This window comes from Talpa europaea, assembly GCF_964194135.1.
Source record: "Talpa europaea genome assembly, chromosome: 6".
Taxonomy (NCBI): domain Eukaryota; kingdom Metazoa; phylum Chordata; class Mammalia; order Eulipotyphla; family Talpidae; genus Talpa; species Talpa europaea.
Window position 1 is genome coordinate 3,180,870 of NC_140072.1, and position 17,989 is coordinate 3,198,858.

The 17,989-nt window shown below is 58.0% G+C and overlaps 2 protein-coding genes across 2 annotated transcripts in view; one reads left to right on the forward strand and one right to left on the reverse strand.

Moving 5' to 3' along the window:
- HPCAL1 (hippocalcin like 1) overlaps nt 1–7,205 on the forward strand; it is a gene marked incomplete at its 3' end in the record, with an annotated part of 69,527 nt that extends 62,322 nt beyond the window's left edge. Inside the window, exons 4-6 of the mRNA XM_084235011.1 lie at nt 5,151–5,549; nt 6,393–6,498; nt 7,108–7,205. Of these exons, the coding sequence (XP_084091137.1) occupies nt 5,172–5,549; nt 6,393–6,498; nt 7,108–7,205 (582 nt within the window). The 5' untranslated portion in view covers nt 5,151–5,171. The remainder of the gene's footprint in view (nt 1–5,150; nt 5,550–6,392; nt 6,499–7,107) is intronic.
- A 5,510-nt stretch (nt 7,206–12,715) lies between these two features.
- ODC1 (ornithine decarboxylase 1) lies at nt 12,716–16,919 on the reverse strand. The gene is made up of 10 exons (XM_084235323.1): nt 16,652–16,919; nt 16,246–16,419; nt 15,930–16,102; nt 15,542–15,676; nt 15,335–15,416; nt 15,080–15,163; nt 14,227–14,389; nt 14,034–14,146; nt 13,437–13,651; nt 12,716–13,001 (listed from the first exon to the last, which is right to left on the reverse strand). The coding sequence occupies exons 1-10, from the start codon at nt 16,751–16,753 to the stop codon at nt 12,854–12,856; spliced, it is 1,389 nt and encodes a 462-aa protein (XP_084091449.1). The 5' UTR covers nt 16,754–16,919; the 3' UTR covers nt 12,716–12,853.
- Between the last annotated feature and the right edge of the window lie 1,070 nt (nt 16,920–17,989).

Here is a 17,989-nt window from a genome sequence, read left to right on the forward strand (position 1 = left end):
TTGGGCGCTGCCCCCTAGTCTCGGTTCCCTCGGTGCCCGTCTGGGCCAGGAGTGCCCCATGGACTCAGGCTCACTCTGCACTTCCCGACAACTCTCACGCAGGCCGGTCAGGGCCGCCAGGCACCAGCGGCCAGAAGGATTGGCTCCCAGGTGTCGGGGGCCGGTGCCCCAAATCTACGCGCATAATAAGCACAGCTGAGTTGGACGAGTGGCCCCTTCCCCGGGCAGATCTCTGGACAGGCTAGCTCCGGCCCAGACCCCCCCACCCTGTCAGCAGCGCCCGGCTCCAGGGCCGAGAGGAGACAGTGGGCGACTCACAAGATTGTTGGCTTCATGTTTTTCTGCTCCTCTTGACTGTGGTCAAGGCCCTGGGGCGCCGAGTGCTTTCATGGAGCTCAGGCATTTGGGGGGGAGGTGGGGCCATGTGAGCCCACCCTTTCTGCCCCCTCTGGTTTCTCTCCCGGACCATCCCCCCCCCCCCCCCCCGCAACAGGCCTTACATTCTTGGCACCGTCTCCAGTCATGTCCTCCACTCGCGTCCCAGCCCCCATGGCTGCGTGGCTCCTGCCCCAGCCGCCTCGCCCTGGCACACCCGTCCCTTTGCCTGCCCAGCTGGGGAACTCGGGCACCTAGCGGCGACTCAGAGCTCTCCTGGAGACAGGCCACCCCCCGGGCTGTGAGTAAACCTTGGTCCGCACCTCGCTCCTTGTTTTATGCAGGTGGGGGCACCGTGGGCACCTGGGGGGAGTCTTGGTGGTTTTTCATTGAGGTGCTCCCCCACCTGGCCCAGAGAGGGTGTGAGGGGACAGATTCAGGGACTTTACGCCCCACTTCAGCCTGGCGTTTGGGGATCTGCCACCCCCAAATTTGCATTCAGAGCAGGGCAGAAGGCTGCCCTGCGGTGGAGGCCAGGAGCCTCCCAGGGCTGTGGGTGCTGGGCTGGTGTGTGGATGGACAGACGTGGGTTCCAGCTTTAAGGAAAGTCACCTGGCCTGGCTTGGTGCTCCCTCCATGGAAGATTGTTCCATTGGCCATTTCTCTTTCTTTGCCTGCCAGTTCTCTCCCCGGACACTCTTATGTCGGCTCCACTGACTTACCTTCCGCCGCGGGAGCAGCTCGGCGCGTCCCCCTGGGTGGCAGTGACGTGGGTCCCCTGGCGAGGCCACACCATGAGCCAGCCCAGCTGGAGGCCACAGGGAACCCCGTGGGGCCACACAGTCAGGGTGATCCCCAGGGGGGAGGGAGAAGAGGGCACTGGTTGGAGAAGGGGCCTGGAATCTGACCTGCCCCAGGCCCTCCACTCTGGTGCAGCTGTTCCTGGGCCGGGAAATGGAAATTTCCAGAACACCGAGTCTGAATTACCGGATGTCCCTTCTTGGAGCATCAAACCTGGCACTTTGCCACCCTAATCCTGCTGTTCCTTCCTGTGTCCCTGATACCGCAGAGGCGAGGGTCCGAGAAGAAACGCGCTCACTCCGTCTGTCCAGCCATCCCAGCTCCTGGCTTTTGGGACGCACGGCCACAGCCATTATTTCCAATACACTGACTGAGCACCGACTGTCCAGCCTGCTCTGGGCACTGGGGGGTACAGTGGCTGGCGAGAGGAGGCAGACAGTAACTACACTAGCGTGGCACCACGCCAAGTAGTGGCACATGCTAAGGAAAGGAGCAGGATAGGGACTCAGGCATGAGGGCGAACACTGCTTGTGAGGGGCCCTCAGAGGAGGTGTTCCCCAGAGAGTCACAAAGACGCGGTGTTGGGCGCGTGCTTGGCAGATCCTGAGGACAAGGCAGAGCAGATGGGCCCAGCAGGCTCTCCTGTGGGCATGAATGAGGTGTTTTCTTTCCTCAAGAGCTCACAGTCTAATGAGGGAAAGACACAAGTCAATGATATAATAGAAGTTGGGGTGTGCTAGGGTAGATCTAACACTGGAATTCGTGTGCAAAAGAGAGAGAAATTGTAGTTGCAGAAGAGCTGAGAAATGCCTCCCCAAGGAGGTGACTTTTGAGTTGGGCTTTGGTGGATGAGTAGGAGTTTGCCGGCCAGCTGGGGTGAGGAGCCACATGGATGAACAGGCAGAGGTACAGGTGTGAAGGGAGAGCCCCCCACCGCGATGCCCCTTCCTGTCGCATTAGCAGTTTCTACAAGGGAAAGAACATTCTCTTGGGATTTCCCTTTTTTCTTTCTCCAGTTTCACGGAGGGCGTTGCAGCCTCTGGGGAGTGGAAACAGGATGACTTAAGATAGGGAAGGGATTTCAGTGGCTGGCTTGGCCTGCCTCCCTGCCCCTCCTTCCTTTTATTTATTTCCCCTAAGGTTGGGGATTTGAAGCTGCTGGGTGCGGAAATCAGGAGTGTTCCTCGGGCTTCTCAAGCAAGGTCACTGGGTGGAGCCCATCCAGCTGGTAAAATCCTGATGCGACAGGTTTCGGGAAGCTCCCCGGAAGTGGCCCTGCCGTGGGGGGCGCGGGGATGATTCAAATCTCCCCACACACCCTGTGACTGGGCAGCAGGGCTTACTGACCGACCTCTTCCCCGGAGGAGAGGCCCCCCATTCCCCCCTCTGCAGCTGCCCCTCCCCATACTTAGTGGGACCAGCCTGAGTGTCTATGGTAGCTGACCTCTAGTGGAGAGGCAGAAGCTGCTGCAAATAGAAACGAGGCACTCACGTGCAACTGGGAGATGTAAACACCATGATCTTTCACTCAAGGCCACTAAGGAGTGACATAAACAAAGGCCACGCTCCCCCTGGGCTCCAGTCAGCAGTGGGCCTGTTGACAGGGCGCTCATGAACTCGAAGAGTCCCTGCTTGGTGGCCCCAGACCCACAGTGCCCCCAGAATCTACCCAGGACGGAGCAGACACTAGAAATACTACGTGAGCCACACACAGACGTGGTTAAACTTTTCCAGGGGAGATCGATGTTGACACAGTTATTTTAACCTGTTATATCTCCATTGGTGCATTTAATATTTGATATGCAATTTTATATGCTAAGATAGAAGAACTGTTAAGATGCTTTATATCAAATTTTCTTCCGAAGTCTCAAAGTCCAGTGTTTATGCTACACTTAAGGCATATTTACAGATTCACCCTCATTTTAAGTGCTCAGTGGCTGATAGTTAGTTACCTTATTGGGCAAATCTGGCTTAGAGATGGAGAAACTGAGGAACTGAGGCAAGGTAGGGGCGAAATCCTGAAGCCAGGATTGGGGTCTTGCTCGCAGGTCCTGGGGAGCCGGTCCAATCTCGCCCTCTAGTGTCCGCCCAGCTGCACTGCAGCCCGAGCTGCCCCAGGGCGGAGCCGGCCTCAGGCCTGGTGTTAGGACCTTGTGGGTCCTGGGAGGCACCTCAGCCCCGGGTGGGGACGGCCTCTCCTAGGAGCAGCTACACTGGAAGCCAAGGCTGCAGGCTGCTGCTGCTCTCACCTCCGCCAGCTCCTCCCCTCCCCAGGACAGGGACTTGGCCGCAGGGAGGAGCATTTGTGGGCGGCCACCAGAAGGAACCGGCTCTGGTGCTCCCTGAGAAACAGCACAGTTGCCCACTGGCCCCTGCTGCCCGCGCTGTCCTGTTCCACCCCAGGCCGAACGAGTGCTCCCGCCTCAGAACGAGCCCCTGCATCTTGAGCAGCCTGAGCCGCGTCCCCTCCAGCCGCAGCCCGAGCCCTGGCCTCTGCTGCTTGCCTTCCCCTCCCACCGAGTCTCCGAGTCCGCCGCCCCGCGAGCTTCCGGGCGCCGGCTCCAGGCAGGCGCTGAGGGCGTTGGGATGAAAGGGCGACCCGGCCGTCAGCCGCCTCGAGCTGGGATGGGTGGAAGGTTCTGGTTCTGGGAGCTGCACCAAGGAGCCGAGAGCCGTGCCATGAAGAAGGCTTTACTTTGCAGGAAGTACTGACTCTTGGGTTAAGTATTTTCACGGGGCTCCCAGCCACATGTTTACATTTTTAAAAGCACTTCAGCGCATTCAGAACACCCCCCGAGTGGCCAGACCCCGAGGGGAACAGGGGCGCCCGTGGACCTCCTCCCCCGCTCGCCCGTTGCCGTGAATTAAAACGTCATCTTTGACACTCCCGAGAGGCTGTTACTTGCCTGTCCAAGCCCTGCTCGGACTGGAGGCCTTTTTAGCCAAAGGAGAGATGACGCCAGCCCAGAACGGGGTGCCCCCCCTCCCCGCACGCCCGGCCTCACCCCGCCTCTCCCTGAGGATGCACGTGAGATTTTCTGGCACATGGAGGCCGGTGTTCGCCCGGGAGCTCGGCGCGGGGGCCTCCCGGTCTTCGCAGCAAGGATGGCTTTTCATCCGCTGCCTCCCCAGCCTGCCGGTCGTCCGGGAGGTCGCTCACTGGCTTCAGCAGCAGCAGAGGTGGCTGCGGGCGCCGTGCTCCGCCCCGGATGCCCCTGCCAGGTCGCCTGTGTCGGGAGCGAGAGGCTCCAGGGGGAGCTGCCTCCCCTAGACCCAGGGGCGCGCGCGCCGGACGCCGCGGGAGGGCCCAGGAGCGGGCTGGGGGCTCTGGCTTTACCTGGCTTTCCTGGCCTCACGCCACGCGTCATGGAAATCTCAGTGAGATCTTGTCAGACCCTCCTGGTGAGCGGGTTAGCGGGGAGGGCGCCAAGATGGACGCCAGCTGGGAGCACGCGGCGCCTCCACCGCTGCCCACGATGGACTGTGCCGCCGAGCGGGGCTCAGAGCACAGCTGCCAGGAACGCGTCCTGCTCGGCCCCTCGGCACAGCCCGCCCGGCACGGACAAGCAGGTCCCCCCCGAGCCCCAGTCCCTGTCTCTGAAGCGGAGATCTTTCTTTGTCTCCTCCCAGCCTGGCCAGGTGTGACCCCCCCATATTTCCCCCTCTGGGCGCCTGCCCTGTGCTCCCCAGAGGAGGCCTGTGTGAGTTTGAGCCACCAGCCGCTTTGGAAATGGTTCTCCTTCATGTCTGTCCTACACGCCTTCTTCCTGGGCCAGCTGCCCTGCCCCTCGGGAATGGTTAATGATTCCCCCTTGCGACCCCCCTCTTCCTGTCACTTTTTAGGTCCTGGACAGGCCGGGACACCTGGGATCTGGGGTGGCCTTTGGGCAGCAGGGATACGTCTGGGCCCGCTCGGCGGTGTCGGCGGGGAGCCAGGCCCGCCGCCGCCTCCTGGCTGACCTCCTGCCTTGCAGGTGCAGCTGCTGCCGGCCGCCATGGGCAAGCAGAACAGCAAGCTGCGGCCCGAGGTGCTGCAGGACCTGCGGGAGAACACGGAGTTCACGGACCACGAGCTGCAGGAGTGGTACAAGGGCTTCCTCAAGGACTGCCCCACCGGCCACCTGACCGTGGACGAGTTCAAGAAGATCTACGCCAACTTCTTCCCCTACGGCGACGCCTCCAAGTTCGCCGAGCACGTCTTCCGCACCTTCGACACCAACGGCGACGGCACCATCGACTTCCGGGAGTTCATCATCGCGCTGAGCGTGACCTCGCGGGGCAAGCTGGAGCAGAAGCTCAAGTGGGCCTTCAGCATGTACGACCTGGACGGCAACGGCTACATCAGCCGCAGCGAGATGCTGGAGATCGTGCAGGTGCGGCCGCGGGGCGCGCGGGCCGGGGCGGGGCACCCCGCGGCCAGTCTCTGCCGGCCCCTCTCCTGTGCGCTTTGGGCAGCTTGCCGCTGGGACCTAACAGGGCCGGTGCCCCCTTTTAGGGGGCTCCCATTCCCCACTATCTGTCGGCAGCTCAGGCAGGTCCCGGGGTGGGGGTTGAATACAAGTTTCTGGCCTTGTCAGGTGCAAGAGCCGAGAACACAGAGCTGCCTGGCCCGGTGCAGGGGCGCGGGGGGGGCTTTGTTCTGGAACCCCCAGAAGAGGTGTGCTCTGCAGTGAGGAATTCGGAGCTGAGAGTTGAGCAAAGGGCAGCAGCTGCGGCCTGTGGAGCGCCCACCCCCTCCCCGGGGGCTGCTCACGCCAGGAGAATGAACCCTACAGGTCGGGGGCTCTGGTCAGTTGTCAGTCCTGGCCCTGGTGGTTATGGGGTTCGCCTGCTGGGTCTCCGAGGCTGAGTGTTCTTGTTTTTAAGGGAGGTGTAAAGCCACGACGTGGAATGCCCCCAGCACATGCAGCGTAAAGGGTTCTACGTGTGGGGACCCAGGTCACCCCACTCTCAGGAGCTGTGGAGCCCTCCCAGCACCCCCCAGCTCTCCCTCCAGCGTCACCGCTTCACACTGGAGTCACTTTTCACCCTCTTGAGCTTCCTTTTTCACCCCCTGCCATCTGTGATATTCTTCCAAGTCATTTCGGCGAGCCGAGCCGGGAACATTCCAGCCCGGGAAGGGTCCTCCAGGCTGGGCAGAGGCTCACACCCAGGCCCCACCCGCTGGGGAATATTCCAGAATCTCTGAGCATAGTCTTCTCTGGGCCCCTCCGCAGGCTATTTACAAAATGGTGTCCTCCGTGATGAAGATGCCAGAGGACGAGTCCACTCCGGAGAAGCGGACAGACAAGATCTTCAGACAGATGGACACCAACAACGACGGTAGGCGGTGGTGGTGCGCAGGCGGCTGGGCACAAGGCTGTGTGTTTGGGGTGCTCCCCTCCCTCTGCGCCCCACCCACCCAGGCCCTGCTGACAGGTGCAGCTGTGTGGAGGGAGAACCAGGTGCAGCTGTGTGGAGGGAGAACCTCCTTCTGGCTGGGGATGGGCCCTCCTGACCCAGGAGCGCCGGGGGAGGCTGGCCGTGTGGCCTCAAGCAGCGGAAAGCCCACCCGACAGTCTGCAGATGCGCAACACGAGACAGCGTCCCGTCGTGGCCTGGGCCCGTTTAGCACGTCGCCACCCCCAGTGGGGCAAGGCTGCGGGCTCCTGCGCTGAGTGTTGACTCTCCGGGGCCTCCGTTCACTCCTCGGAGAAGTGGGGATAATATAATCAGCAGGACTGTGAGGATTCAGTGAGATGGTGCCCAGGAAGCTCTTAGCACAGCACCCCAGCTGCCCGCAGGGCTTCCTCACCTGCACCCCCACCCTTCCGGCTTCCAGGTTGCGGGTGACCGTGGAGCCGTGCCCCGGGTCAGAGAGCGTCTCCTGTGGGCCTGGGCGTGTCGTCCTGGGGTGTGGCAGCTCCCCTTTCTCCTGTCCTCCCTCTGCAGGTAAGCTGTCCCTGGAAGAATTCATCAAAGGTGCCAAGAGCGACCCCTCCATCGTCCGGTTGCTGCAGTGTGACCCCAGCAGCGCCAGTCAGTTCTGAGGGCTCAGGCCTCTGGACAGTCGCCGAGAAACACAGGCTTATCTTGCCGTTTAAGCTTTGCTTGCAAAAGTGGATGCCTCCTCCGTCATTCCCGGCCCTGGGCCACCCGTGCCCGCCCGGCCGGCTGCGTGCCCCTCCACCCCCCTCCCGGACACCCCCCAGGGCCACTCCCGGGGATGTTTACACGCAGGGCTCCAGGGCACCCCTGCCCGCAGGGGCCCAGAGCAGCGTCGAGGACCCCGGAGGGACTGTCTCGGATGGCACCGAGGCCAGCTAATTTATTTTGTGATCACAGGTGACTCTTTGGGAAAGGTGGGGACAGGGACGGAGGGAGCGTAGACAGGCAGGCCCTCCCCGTGCATGGCCCGCCCAGCCCGTCGTCTCGACCGCAGCCGCGCCCGCCCGCCGTGCCCCTTCCATATCTAAATTATGCGTCTGGTGAAGTGACATGTGACGTGTAGGTCCTGTATTTAATGCCTTGACTGCCTGAAGCGTGGCTCCCTCGTGGCCGTGACCCCTCCGAGCCTGGCTACTCGTGGTTCTGCGCGCAGCCGCCGTGTCCGGGGAATGCATGCGAGCCGAGCCGCGGCCCCCGCCCGCCCACGTCGCGAGCACACGCAGCCGTGTGAGGTCCGTCGTCCCTGTTGATTGGTCTGGCATTTCTTGTACTACAATGATCAAATAAACCAAATTCTCTGAGTTTTGTGTGGTTTCTGTGCCCCACAAAGACCCTCTTTGTAAATTTGGGGTCTCCTGCACCCCCGGGGCCCGCTCTGTGTCTGTGAACTGCCGGTCAGTAGTCAGGATCTACTCAGAGCCGGATTATTTGTGGACGTTGGAGACGACCGGTGCTGGCGGGCCTGACTGTCCGCCTCTGTGGCCTCCCGGCCTCCCTGCTCCCCCTCCCCCGCAGGACTACACATGGCCAGCGGGAGGCGGGCAGGGCGCCGGCTTGCGCACCGGCTTGCGGTCCCAGCTGCGGAAACCCAGCAGGTGCTGCACCGAGAGGGGGCTGCGTGTCCTGCCTGGAGCCCAGCCCCTTGTCTGCCTGCCTGATTCAGCAGTCCGGGGGCGTCGCCGGGACCCCCACATTCTGGCCAGCTCCCCATGGTTGCCCCCGGCCTCATGGTCCTCGTCTGTCCTCACACCTGTCACCTTGGAGTCCCCCGTAGTCATGACTGTCCTGGGCAGAACCGGGAGCAGGTCACAGTCAGGACGAGAAGGAGCCCTGCGTTCTGTTCTTCCCTGAGGAGAACTTTCCGGAAGTCTCCCCCACAGCCTCACCTCTCATTCGCTGACACCCAGGCCAGTGCCTTGGCTGCAGCGGGGAGGTGCCCCTTCTTCCAGGGAGGGGGGATGAGGTCGGGGGTCTGGGCACCCACGGGGCTGCGGCCCTGCCCCGGCTGCAGCAGCTCAGTGAGCCTGAGTCTCCACCTGCGGGAAGCTCCGGCCCGGTGGTGAGGCTGAGTGGGCAGAGCTTGTGGCACCGCGGGCCTCACAGCAGGGCTCAGGGACCATGGCTGTTCGCTTTTAGTCAGCACAGCGTCGCTTAGGGCTCCGTGCCTAGAAATGAGCCTCCCCTGCCAAGTGCCCTCTGGGCCAGCAGTGCCACCAAAGCTGCGTGCTGATGGGTACCCACAGCACCAGCCCCACGAGCGCCCTCCAGGCGGTGGGGGTGGGGAGCTGGGCCAGGTGGGTCCAATTGCCACAGAATGGCAAGGCGGGGGTGCGCATGCGTGTTTGGAGGGCGAGGTCTGTGCTGACTGTGGGCTCGTGGGACTTGGGCTCCAGTCTGCGGCGTGTCTGTCCGTGTGGGGGTATCGCGCCCACACCCCGCACAGCCTCTGCAGAAGCAGCGCCACGGGTCGGTGCATCCCGGCCTGTCAGCAGGTAGGCGGCTCCTGGGTCACGGGTCAGGCGCTGCTTGAGGGGCGACTCCAGGTAGATGGGGTGGGGGGGGGGTCCTGGCTCTTAGCCAGCCCAGCCCAGCCGTCGGGCACCCACCCTGCTCCCGTCCCCACCCTGGGTATCGTGGCCCCCTTGAGCTTGTGCTGACCCACACAGCAGGCCCCGGCCCGCCCCCATCAGGTGTATCTCCCTTGTTACTCACTTCCCGCAGCCTTTACCCAGACCCCGGCCCAGCTGAGCGGGCTATTGGGATGAGTCAATCAGTGGGCGATGCCTGAGCGGGCGCGGGCCCAGCCTGCTGCCTGGATCGGCCTGACGTGGCCCTGGATGCAGAGGGGCAGTGCAAGCCGCAGGATGGCCACAAACGGGTCACGTGACCCGGGGCGAGCCTGCCGGGCTGGCTCGGTGGGGGACCCGGGAACGGGGAGGACACCCTTCGCGCCCCACACCACCCACGCTTCAGTGGGGAGCCAGGGTCAGCCACAGCCAAGGCTGGTGCAGGCGTGGCCAGCGCCCAGGTAAGAAGGGCGGCAGCAGGGTTACCAGGCGAGTGGGCCCCTCGGGAGGTGGCTGGGTGATGCCCGCTCTGCCCAGACGAGGCTCAGCAAGCGCACAGGCCGCAGAGACCCACCAGCTGCTCAGAGCTCTCCTGGCTAGGGGGAGGCGGGGGGAGAGGGCCAGCTTGGGGTGGGCTTCCCTGGCGGGGGCTCAGGATCCGTTTGGGGACGAGGCTGCTGAGGCCATGCCAAAGCCCCGACGCCCGGCCAGGCATCGCCCGCCCCAGCCCCTACTCCCGTCACGGTGGGGCCCAGCCCTGTATTGTTGAGGGCAAGTGGCGGCTGCCTGCGGGTGCGGGAGCCTCAACCACGAGGCGCTGCTGCCCCCTGCCGGCCGCGGCCGGGAGGGCCGTCGAGGGCAGGGGCTGCCGGCCCCTCAGCCCTGGGCTTCCCAGCAGGTGCGGAGACGGTGGCCCAGAGAACATGGCCGCGAGCTTGGAAGCGCTGAGGCCAGTGCCTGGCGCCCAGGACTTGGCGGCCTTGTCAGCAGGGCTGCCCGGTTCGTTTGGAGTTTCAGATGAGCAGCACCAGAGTACGCATGTGCCCTGCAGTAGCTTTTATTTTTATTTGCTAAATCTGGCCACGCTACTAGTTATCCAGTGGAGACACCTGCAGGTGAGGAGCTGGAGGGAGCAGGCCACCCTCATGCCTGTCTCCGTCCGTCTCTGAAGCCGCCTCCCCACCTCAGGGCCGGATGAGTGTCCCCCGCCCTCCCTGTGGCTGTGACGCTAGCTGGCGCGGGAAGACAGAAGTGGGGGGTTTCGTCTACTAGACTAACATTAAGCAAGAAGAACCGAACAAGTAACCCAGTGGGCGCTGACAACCAAGTTGCAGGTACCGCAGGAAAAGGGGCAGGAGGGGGAGGGTGAAGGGGTGTCGTTTTTTTAAACAAGCCAACCCAGAATTCCTTTACAATAAGCAACGTGGGGGTGTGAAGGGGCATGTGAGGTCGGTCTCTCCCCTCCTCAGACCTCGGTTCTTGTCCGTGCCTCAAGCGTGCGCATGTGCGTACGGGGCTGAGTTGCTGAGTCAGACGATGGTGTTTGACCCTGCCAAATGCCCTCCGAGAACATCCCTGCCATGGGCTTCCCCCTCTACCGCCCGCCGGCGCGCCGGGAGCCTGCCGCCACCTGGGCCAATCTGCCAGGTGAGTCTGCGCCACAGGCATTTGAGTTTAGAAAACCAAGTTCCAAGGCTTCTGTTTCTGTGACCCCATGCTGTGTGTCCCGTGCCCCTGCTGCCCCGGGGGTGTTCTTTCCCTGGGTACCCCTCATTTTAACCTCACATGCTTTCTGCTGCTAGTTTTGTGGCCTGAAAACTTTACCTGGCCTTAACTGTGGTCGAAGGAGTGAGCTGGGGATATTAGATACACACACAAACTAGGACTTGAGGGTCTGGGGGGACAGTATCCACACACACCAGAGGTCCCTCTCTTCTCCCCATCCTCCCAAACTCACTCCAGGGGTCCTCCTGCCCAGGCCAGGCGCACACCCCACAGGAGGAGGCCTGGCCTAGCTGAGGTCAGGAGCTTTGGGGTCCCGAGTGGCTTTAGCAAGCTGAGGTCAGCCAGAGGCTGGGGTGTGGGACGCATGGGGATTGGACCGCACTTCCCCAGGCTGAGAAGAGCCCTTGTGAGCCCTATTTGCTCCGGGCAGAAACCTCTCCTCCTCTCTCTTCCAGCCAAAACACTGCTGAGATCCTGCTCATCCCTTCCTTTTTAAAGTGGAAAACTTCATTTACCAAGACTTTAGGTTGAGTGTCCATCTTGTGTCTCCTGACACTGCCTACGTACTCCTGTCAACGCCTTTCTCTTGAACGTGCCTAGCAGGCACCAACCCTGTGCAAGCAGAAACGGACGTGCTCGTGGAAGCGGGGCTGACCTGGCTCCAAGCTGCTTCCCTGCCAGGTGTCCCTCCGATGACTCCTCCAGGAGGAACCTACTTTCTTTGTGGTTCATGAGAAACTTATTCATGTTCTGGCAACTCCAGCCCTATTCTTGGGAGACCCAGGGAGACCGGAGTTGGTGACAAGCCAAGTCTCAGTCCAGCTGAGCAGCCAAGAGCCAACTTCAGCAAGTCATTGCAAGCGCATGGTTGGCCACGTGGGACTCAAGTCTTGGGGGAGGGTGGCTCTTTCCAGGAACACAGGAAGTCAACCCCCACCCCCACCCCCCATGCCTCTGCTCCAGTACTGGTGGCACCAGTTGGAGGGCCACCCCTTCTACTTCAGCTAGGTCTCTGGTGGCTTCTGGGCTTTCAGAGACTCTGCCTTCCTCACTGCAGGATTCAAAAATCTCATTTCAGGGGTTACGTCTACACCCTCATTTGGAAAGCAGAGAACAAGGCAGTCATGGGAACACAAAGTCAGTGGCCAAGGTAAGAGTGAAAGGCAAAGCGCTCCGATGCAGAAGCCTGTTCCAGCCAAATAAGCTGCTGCCAAATGCAGCGCCATGTACCTGACTTAAGACTGTGCATGGCCTGGGGGGGGCGGGGGCAGAGAGCAGGCCTACTGACAAGGGTTCTGGACACTCAGGTGGGGACCCAGGGCCACCCAGCCAGTGCAGCCACTGTCTGTAGCAGAGGCACAAGCGTTTCCTTCTACCTGCACGTGGGCCAGGACCCACTGTCCGTGGTGAGTATGCACAGCAAACTCGACGTGGGACTCAGGCGCCTGAAACAAAATGCCCACCAGGAAGGAGGCCCGTCTCCAGATTTTCAAGCGACTGCAACCTACCTACGCGTCTTCCAGGACCACTTCTCAGCCTGTAGGAACCAACAGCAATTAGCACTCTTCAGACACATTCAAGATGAGCCATCTAGAATGGATACACGATAAACATTCCCCATGCCTAATTATTTCAAGATACTTTATTTTTAAAACGGGTCACAACACTTGGCATTTGGCCCATTCTGCCAATGCGCAAGCTACAAACGCTTGCTCAGCAGCTGAGGGGCATTCTTAGTAGCACGTGTGAAGTGAATAAAAATCCATATAAAACAAATATTCAAATAGTTTCCATAGGAACACAGATAAGCGTGACCCCATCTCCTAGTCTTCCATATTGTTGCATCTGTGCCAACCCTACTTACAAAGACATTTCAAAACTAGCAGTCGTTAAGTTAAATGGTCCCCCCGAATCCCTTAATTCCAGCTAAACTCGCAGGTAAGCGCTACAGAGCATGCCTACACGTTAATACCAGCGGACGCGCAGGCTGCCGGGGGCTGCTTTATCCCGCTCTCCTGGGCGCAGGACACCCGCACCGAGCTGCTCGGGTCCTGCTCCTCCGCCTCCGGGGGGAGGCCGTGGTTCGGGGTCGGCTGCATCAGTTGCCTGACAGAGACAGAAGGGGCAGGTTCAGGAACCCGGAGCCAGCCGCAGCCGGGCAGTTCCCCAGAGCACCTTCATCACCAGTCTCTGTGTCCTCGGTTCCTGCATCAGCAGGAAGCAATTCAACGCATTGGGAAAGCCGCGGCTCAGGGGCATCCTGTCAGAGTCTAGTTACACAGAAGCATGCAGAGCGGGCCTGTGCTACATGGTTACACTTCAGGGAAACCCCGAGAAGGAAAAAAGGCAGGGGTGCCCCTGCAGCGGTTTCCCTCCCTCCATCTCCTGAACAAAAACTTAATATGGGGGAAAAAGTTTGAAAACCAGCACCGTGAGTGTTTGCCCTAGCCGAAACAGCTTCCCACTCAGCTAGCCAAGAGCAAGCATAATCCTGAGGCATTTTTTCCTCCTCAGGACCATGAACGGGCGCTTGCCACTCACCACTTTGGCGCCGACATCACATAGTAGATCGTGGGCCTCTGGAAGCCGTTGAACGTGGAAGCTGCGGCCACGGTGTACGCACCCATGTTTTCAAAGAGCATCCAATCACCCACGTGCATTTCCGGCAGCTCACAGCGCTCCACGATGCGGTCGAGGCCGTCACAGGTCGGGCCCCATATGCTGGAGGAGTAGTACTTCTCGTCTGGTTTGGGTCTCTGCAGTTGAGAAAGGAGGGCACGCCCAGTTAGACTCGTTCTGACCCACGGGTTTGATGTGAGCACAGTGTGTTCAGAAGATACCTTCTGGGGCCTCCCCGGTGACGCAGCGGTTGAGCGCTGGGTTGCGAAGCTGCCCGCAGCCTCTGCAGCGCCGGTTTGATCCCCGGCTGCTCCCCGGCCACCGGAGGAGGGTCCCGCATGGCGCACAGACCTCTCCTGCCGCCCGCTGCTCCCCTCAGCAGTGTCCTTCGGTCCTTCTGCCTGCTCTGCTCCCCGCTCTGGCTCTGTGAATTCTCTCACCCTCCTGCGCTTCTGACTGTGCCCAGTGCTTGTATAAATAAATAAAAATAAATCTTTAAAAAAAAAAAAAAGAAGATACCTTCTGCAGGAGGGGCTTCACGTGCGCATGATCATAAAGGATGCAATTAAATGATCCGTAGACGCCATCATTCACATAATACATAAAGGTCTGTTCACTTGACTCATCTTCATCTGGAAAGGCAGATCAGTCCAGTTACCACTGCTAGTGTCCACTTTTAGTTACAGGTGCAACAATCATCCCTTCTACCTACCATCAGAGCCTGTCTGCTCCTTCAACACAAGTTTTTTGGCAATAATGTTAACAGCCAGCGTGAAAGCAGATGCAACATAGTATCTGCCTGGCTCTGCGATGATCTGCACTCCAGAGTCTGCCGGAAAATACTTGTCCAGGGCTGGGTTGATGACACCGGTGATCTGGAGGAAGAGAGACAGGAGCGGTTGGTCAGGAGAGGGCTTGGGGACTGCTCTGGAATGTGACATCGTGAAAACACGGGGCACAGCCAGAACACCCCATGAGCTGAAGTGGAGGGCTGTCGTGGAGCAATACAAGGCAGCAAACAACCCCATCGCAACACCCTTTCTACCCGTTTTGTATCATTTTATTGAACAAAAACACAAACAATGTATTTCCAGTTATGACCAGTCAAGGTACCTAAACACTTTTAGCAAACATATGCCACGACATGCACCTCTGCCCACCTCACACAGCAAACAAGAGTGTGCTTCTATTTTGGAAATTTAAGCATCATACAGTGGCTTCACTTTGTGACTTAATAAACTGTTATAAAGAGTATATATTCTAGCAAAGCACACTGGGTAATGATGCACTTAAGAATCAGCACATTCTCCCGGTCCACAGCAACATTTCTTAATGTGATCATCTGTTTTCTAAGACTTTTGGGAAACTGACTCATGCTTACTTTAGAAAACTAAAGGATATCACATACTATTTTTAAATAGCACGTAAGTCATTTAAAATATACCAAGGCATTTGTTCGTGTGTTCATACGGTCCCTGCTGCTATTAACATACTCCAGTTTTGAAATATTCAAAAATGGAACTTGTTAAAATAGCTACAGTATCCATAGTTTTGTTATTAATTACCTCTTCAAATTTAAGCTTTACATCCTCAGATCCAGGAAAGCCACCCCCAATGTCAAGCAGACACATGTTGAAGCCAACCTCAGCCTAGAATCAAGAAAATTAAGTCAACCAAACAGGCAGACTCAGAACAAGTCATGGAAAGTGCAGCAGGGGGATTTTCCAGCCTCTGTAACATGGGGTGCCTCCCGCCCCAGGTAAGCTACCACATCACTGCTCCCGCCTGACTCCTCCTGGGGTTTTCATAGACTCACTCACCCCCATGTCAAAGACACAGCGGGCATCTGAGATGGCCTGCACGAAGGTCTCAGGATCCGTGCAGCCGCTTCCCACATGGAAGCTGTGGTAAAAACACAGAAGATGCTGTTTACAAAAACAACTATTTATAGCAGGAGAAAATGCTATAAATTTCGCATTGTTTAAGTCTAATATTAGTCTGGAACTAAGCCACCACCAAGATCTCACCTGACACCAATGACGTCAATATTTAGCTCCTTCGCCCGTTCCAGAAGCAGCCTGCTGGTTTTAAGTGTGGCACCAAATTTAACACTGAGGCGACAGATAGCTTTGGAATCATCCGTGGCAATCCGCAAGACCAACCTAGAAAAAAAGCGCGTTCCATTTCTCACGACAGATCACTTACGGCCAAGAGTTCAAGTAAAAAGCAGCCCTAAGTCTGTGAGTGTCAGCCTGAGTTTAATATGCGCCAATCATGAGGGTTGAAGCTCTTTCCTACTTTGCGTGACCCAGCACACAATCTACTCAAGGACAGAAATCCAGGCACGGGAAAAGCTGAATCTGCTCCATGACTTACAGACCCACGGCTGACCCGCCTTCAGAGGGAGGAACTCACTTTGCCTTTGGATGTGCCCTGGCCACTTTCATCAGTTCCACCTCACTGTCAAAGGTCATCATCTGGACTCCGTTATTCGCCGCATACTTAATCTGAGACACTTGTTTACAAGGATTTGCATAGATAATCCTCTCTGGAGGCACCCCGAGACCCTGCACCAACTGTATTTCAGTCTGAGAAAGAAGAGGGGTTACATTATATGGACTCAACAAAGGACAAGGGGAGTCGGCACTATGCACAAGGAACAAGACTCTGCCCCGCCCTGCTGGGAGCCCCAGGTTAGTCTCCAGCCCGGGGTCCTGAGGCGTGTGCATACCTTGCTGGCACAGTCAAATCCGGCCCCGGTGGCAGCGAGGGTTTTCACTACAGTTCTGCTGTCATTGCACTTGACGGCATAGAAAGGGGTGACCCGAGGAAGAGTTTTTAACCATCTCAGATGTTTGTTCAGAATGTCTCCCAAGTCGGCAACATAGAAGGCGTCCTTGTCATCCTGCAGCCAGGAGCAGCCCCGTTAGCCCCCGCCCACTGGTTCCCATGGTTCTTAATAAATCCTACCCTTAGGCCCCAACACGAATCTCACCATCATCACTGGCTGACCTACAGTCCACTGACTGTCAAGTTCCCTAACAACAAGTCCCACCCATGACACTTCCTTCAGATTCCACCAAAGTTTCCCACATCTGCCTGGCACCGGGCTGCTGGCATGGCCTTCAGATACTTACAGAAGAAGAAACTTCATTAATTTTTTGGTCCAGAATGTCCTTGGCAGTAAAGCCTTCATCGAGGAAATGGCAGTCAAACTCTTCATTGCTAAAGCTGTTCATGGTTTCTGGACGTTCCTCTGAAACCAACAAACTTCATGTTGGGTGGAGAAACTTACTCAGAGGCCATCAGCAACACGTGGTATTTCCTAACCAGATAAACCTACGACGACCATGAATACTTACATGGAAAACTAAGAGATGGAATTTATATTATTGCCAGCTCTTCACAACGGCAATCGTCCAGGCCTTCCAAGCCCTGCTGTGGACACAGGCGCACGCGGGGGCAGCGGTGGAAAAGATCTGAGAAACAAACACACAGTTTGCTGCCCACCTTCAGACCACCTCACAGCGAAAGACCAGGCACTGAGCCCGCGCGCGCGCACATTTCTCCAAGCAGCGCACGAGAACGCCCTATATAGTGCCACATATCTCAAAACAAACGTTTCAAGTATTTGTGCTTAAAAAAAAAAAGCAAAATGCAGCTTTCAGAAGTTTTTCTGCATTTAGTTCACCAACATGGAACAAGTTTCATAACGGCCAGTTCATTTTATTCAGCGCTATTTCACCAAGTAGGTGTAAAATAGCAGCACAATGATTCAAGGTTGCCGTAAAAGCATCCCGCACTTTCCTACTTCCACTGAAGTGTACACAGACTGGCAGGTCTCAGGAATGTCCAGGGCACTTAACTAAGTGCTCTCCAGTTTCCTGAAACTCCTACAAGCCAATCTTCATGCTGCACATAAAAAAAACCCAAAACTGTCAAATTAACATAATGCATTGTCATTTAGCTGCTGCATCTGATCAGAAAGCAGCATTCCTGAACCAGCGTAGCCTACCAAATTAGCAATTCTGGGAATCCCAACCGTCCTTACAAGCAGCCAGTATTTCCGTGATAATCACACTCAAGTTGTTTTTTGGCCAACCTAAGCAGCAAGCGCAAATGAATTATGAATAAGCAGAAAGCAAGCTCCTGACAGAGCCACTGTCCTTAGCCTTCATGAAGCATGACAGTTATCTTGAAATTGATTTTATCTTATTTAATTTCTTGCTGAGCAAGGCTTTCTTCACTGTGCAACCCACTTCAGTGCACAAGCCTACTGGCGCGGAGACCAGGCAATGGTTCGGGGTCACAGTTTGCTCTGGCATGGGACACTATGAGAGGCCCAGGGGGACGGACCCACCATAAATCCAAACCCATGCGTGGCAGGACTTGTTGGAAGTCTTGATGTAATGTGATTAGCACTGTCAGCCTCCCACAGAGCCTAAATCAGCCCTGGGGGAAGGCAAAAGAGTAGC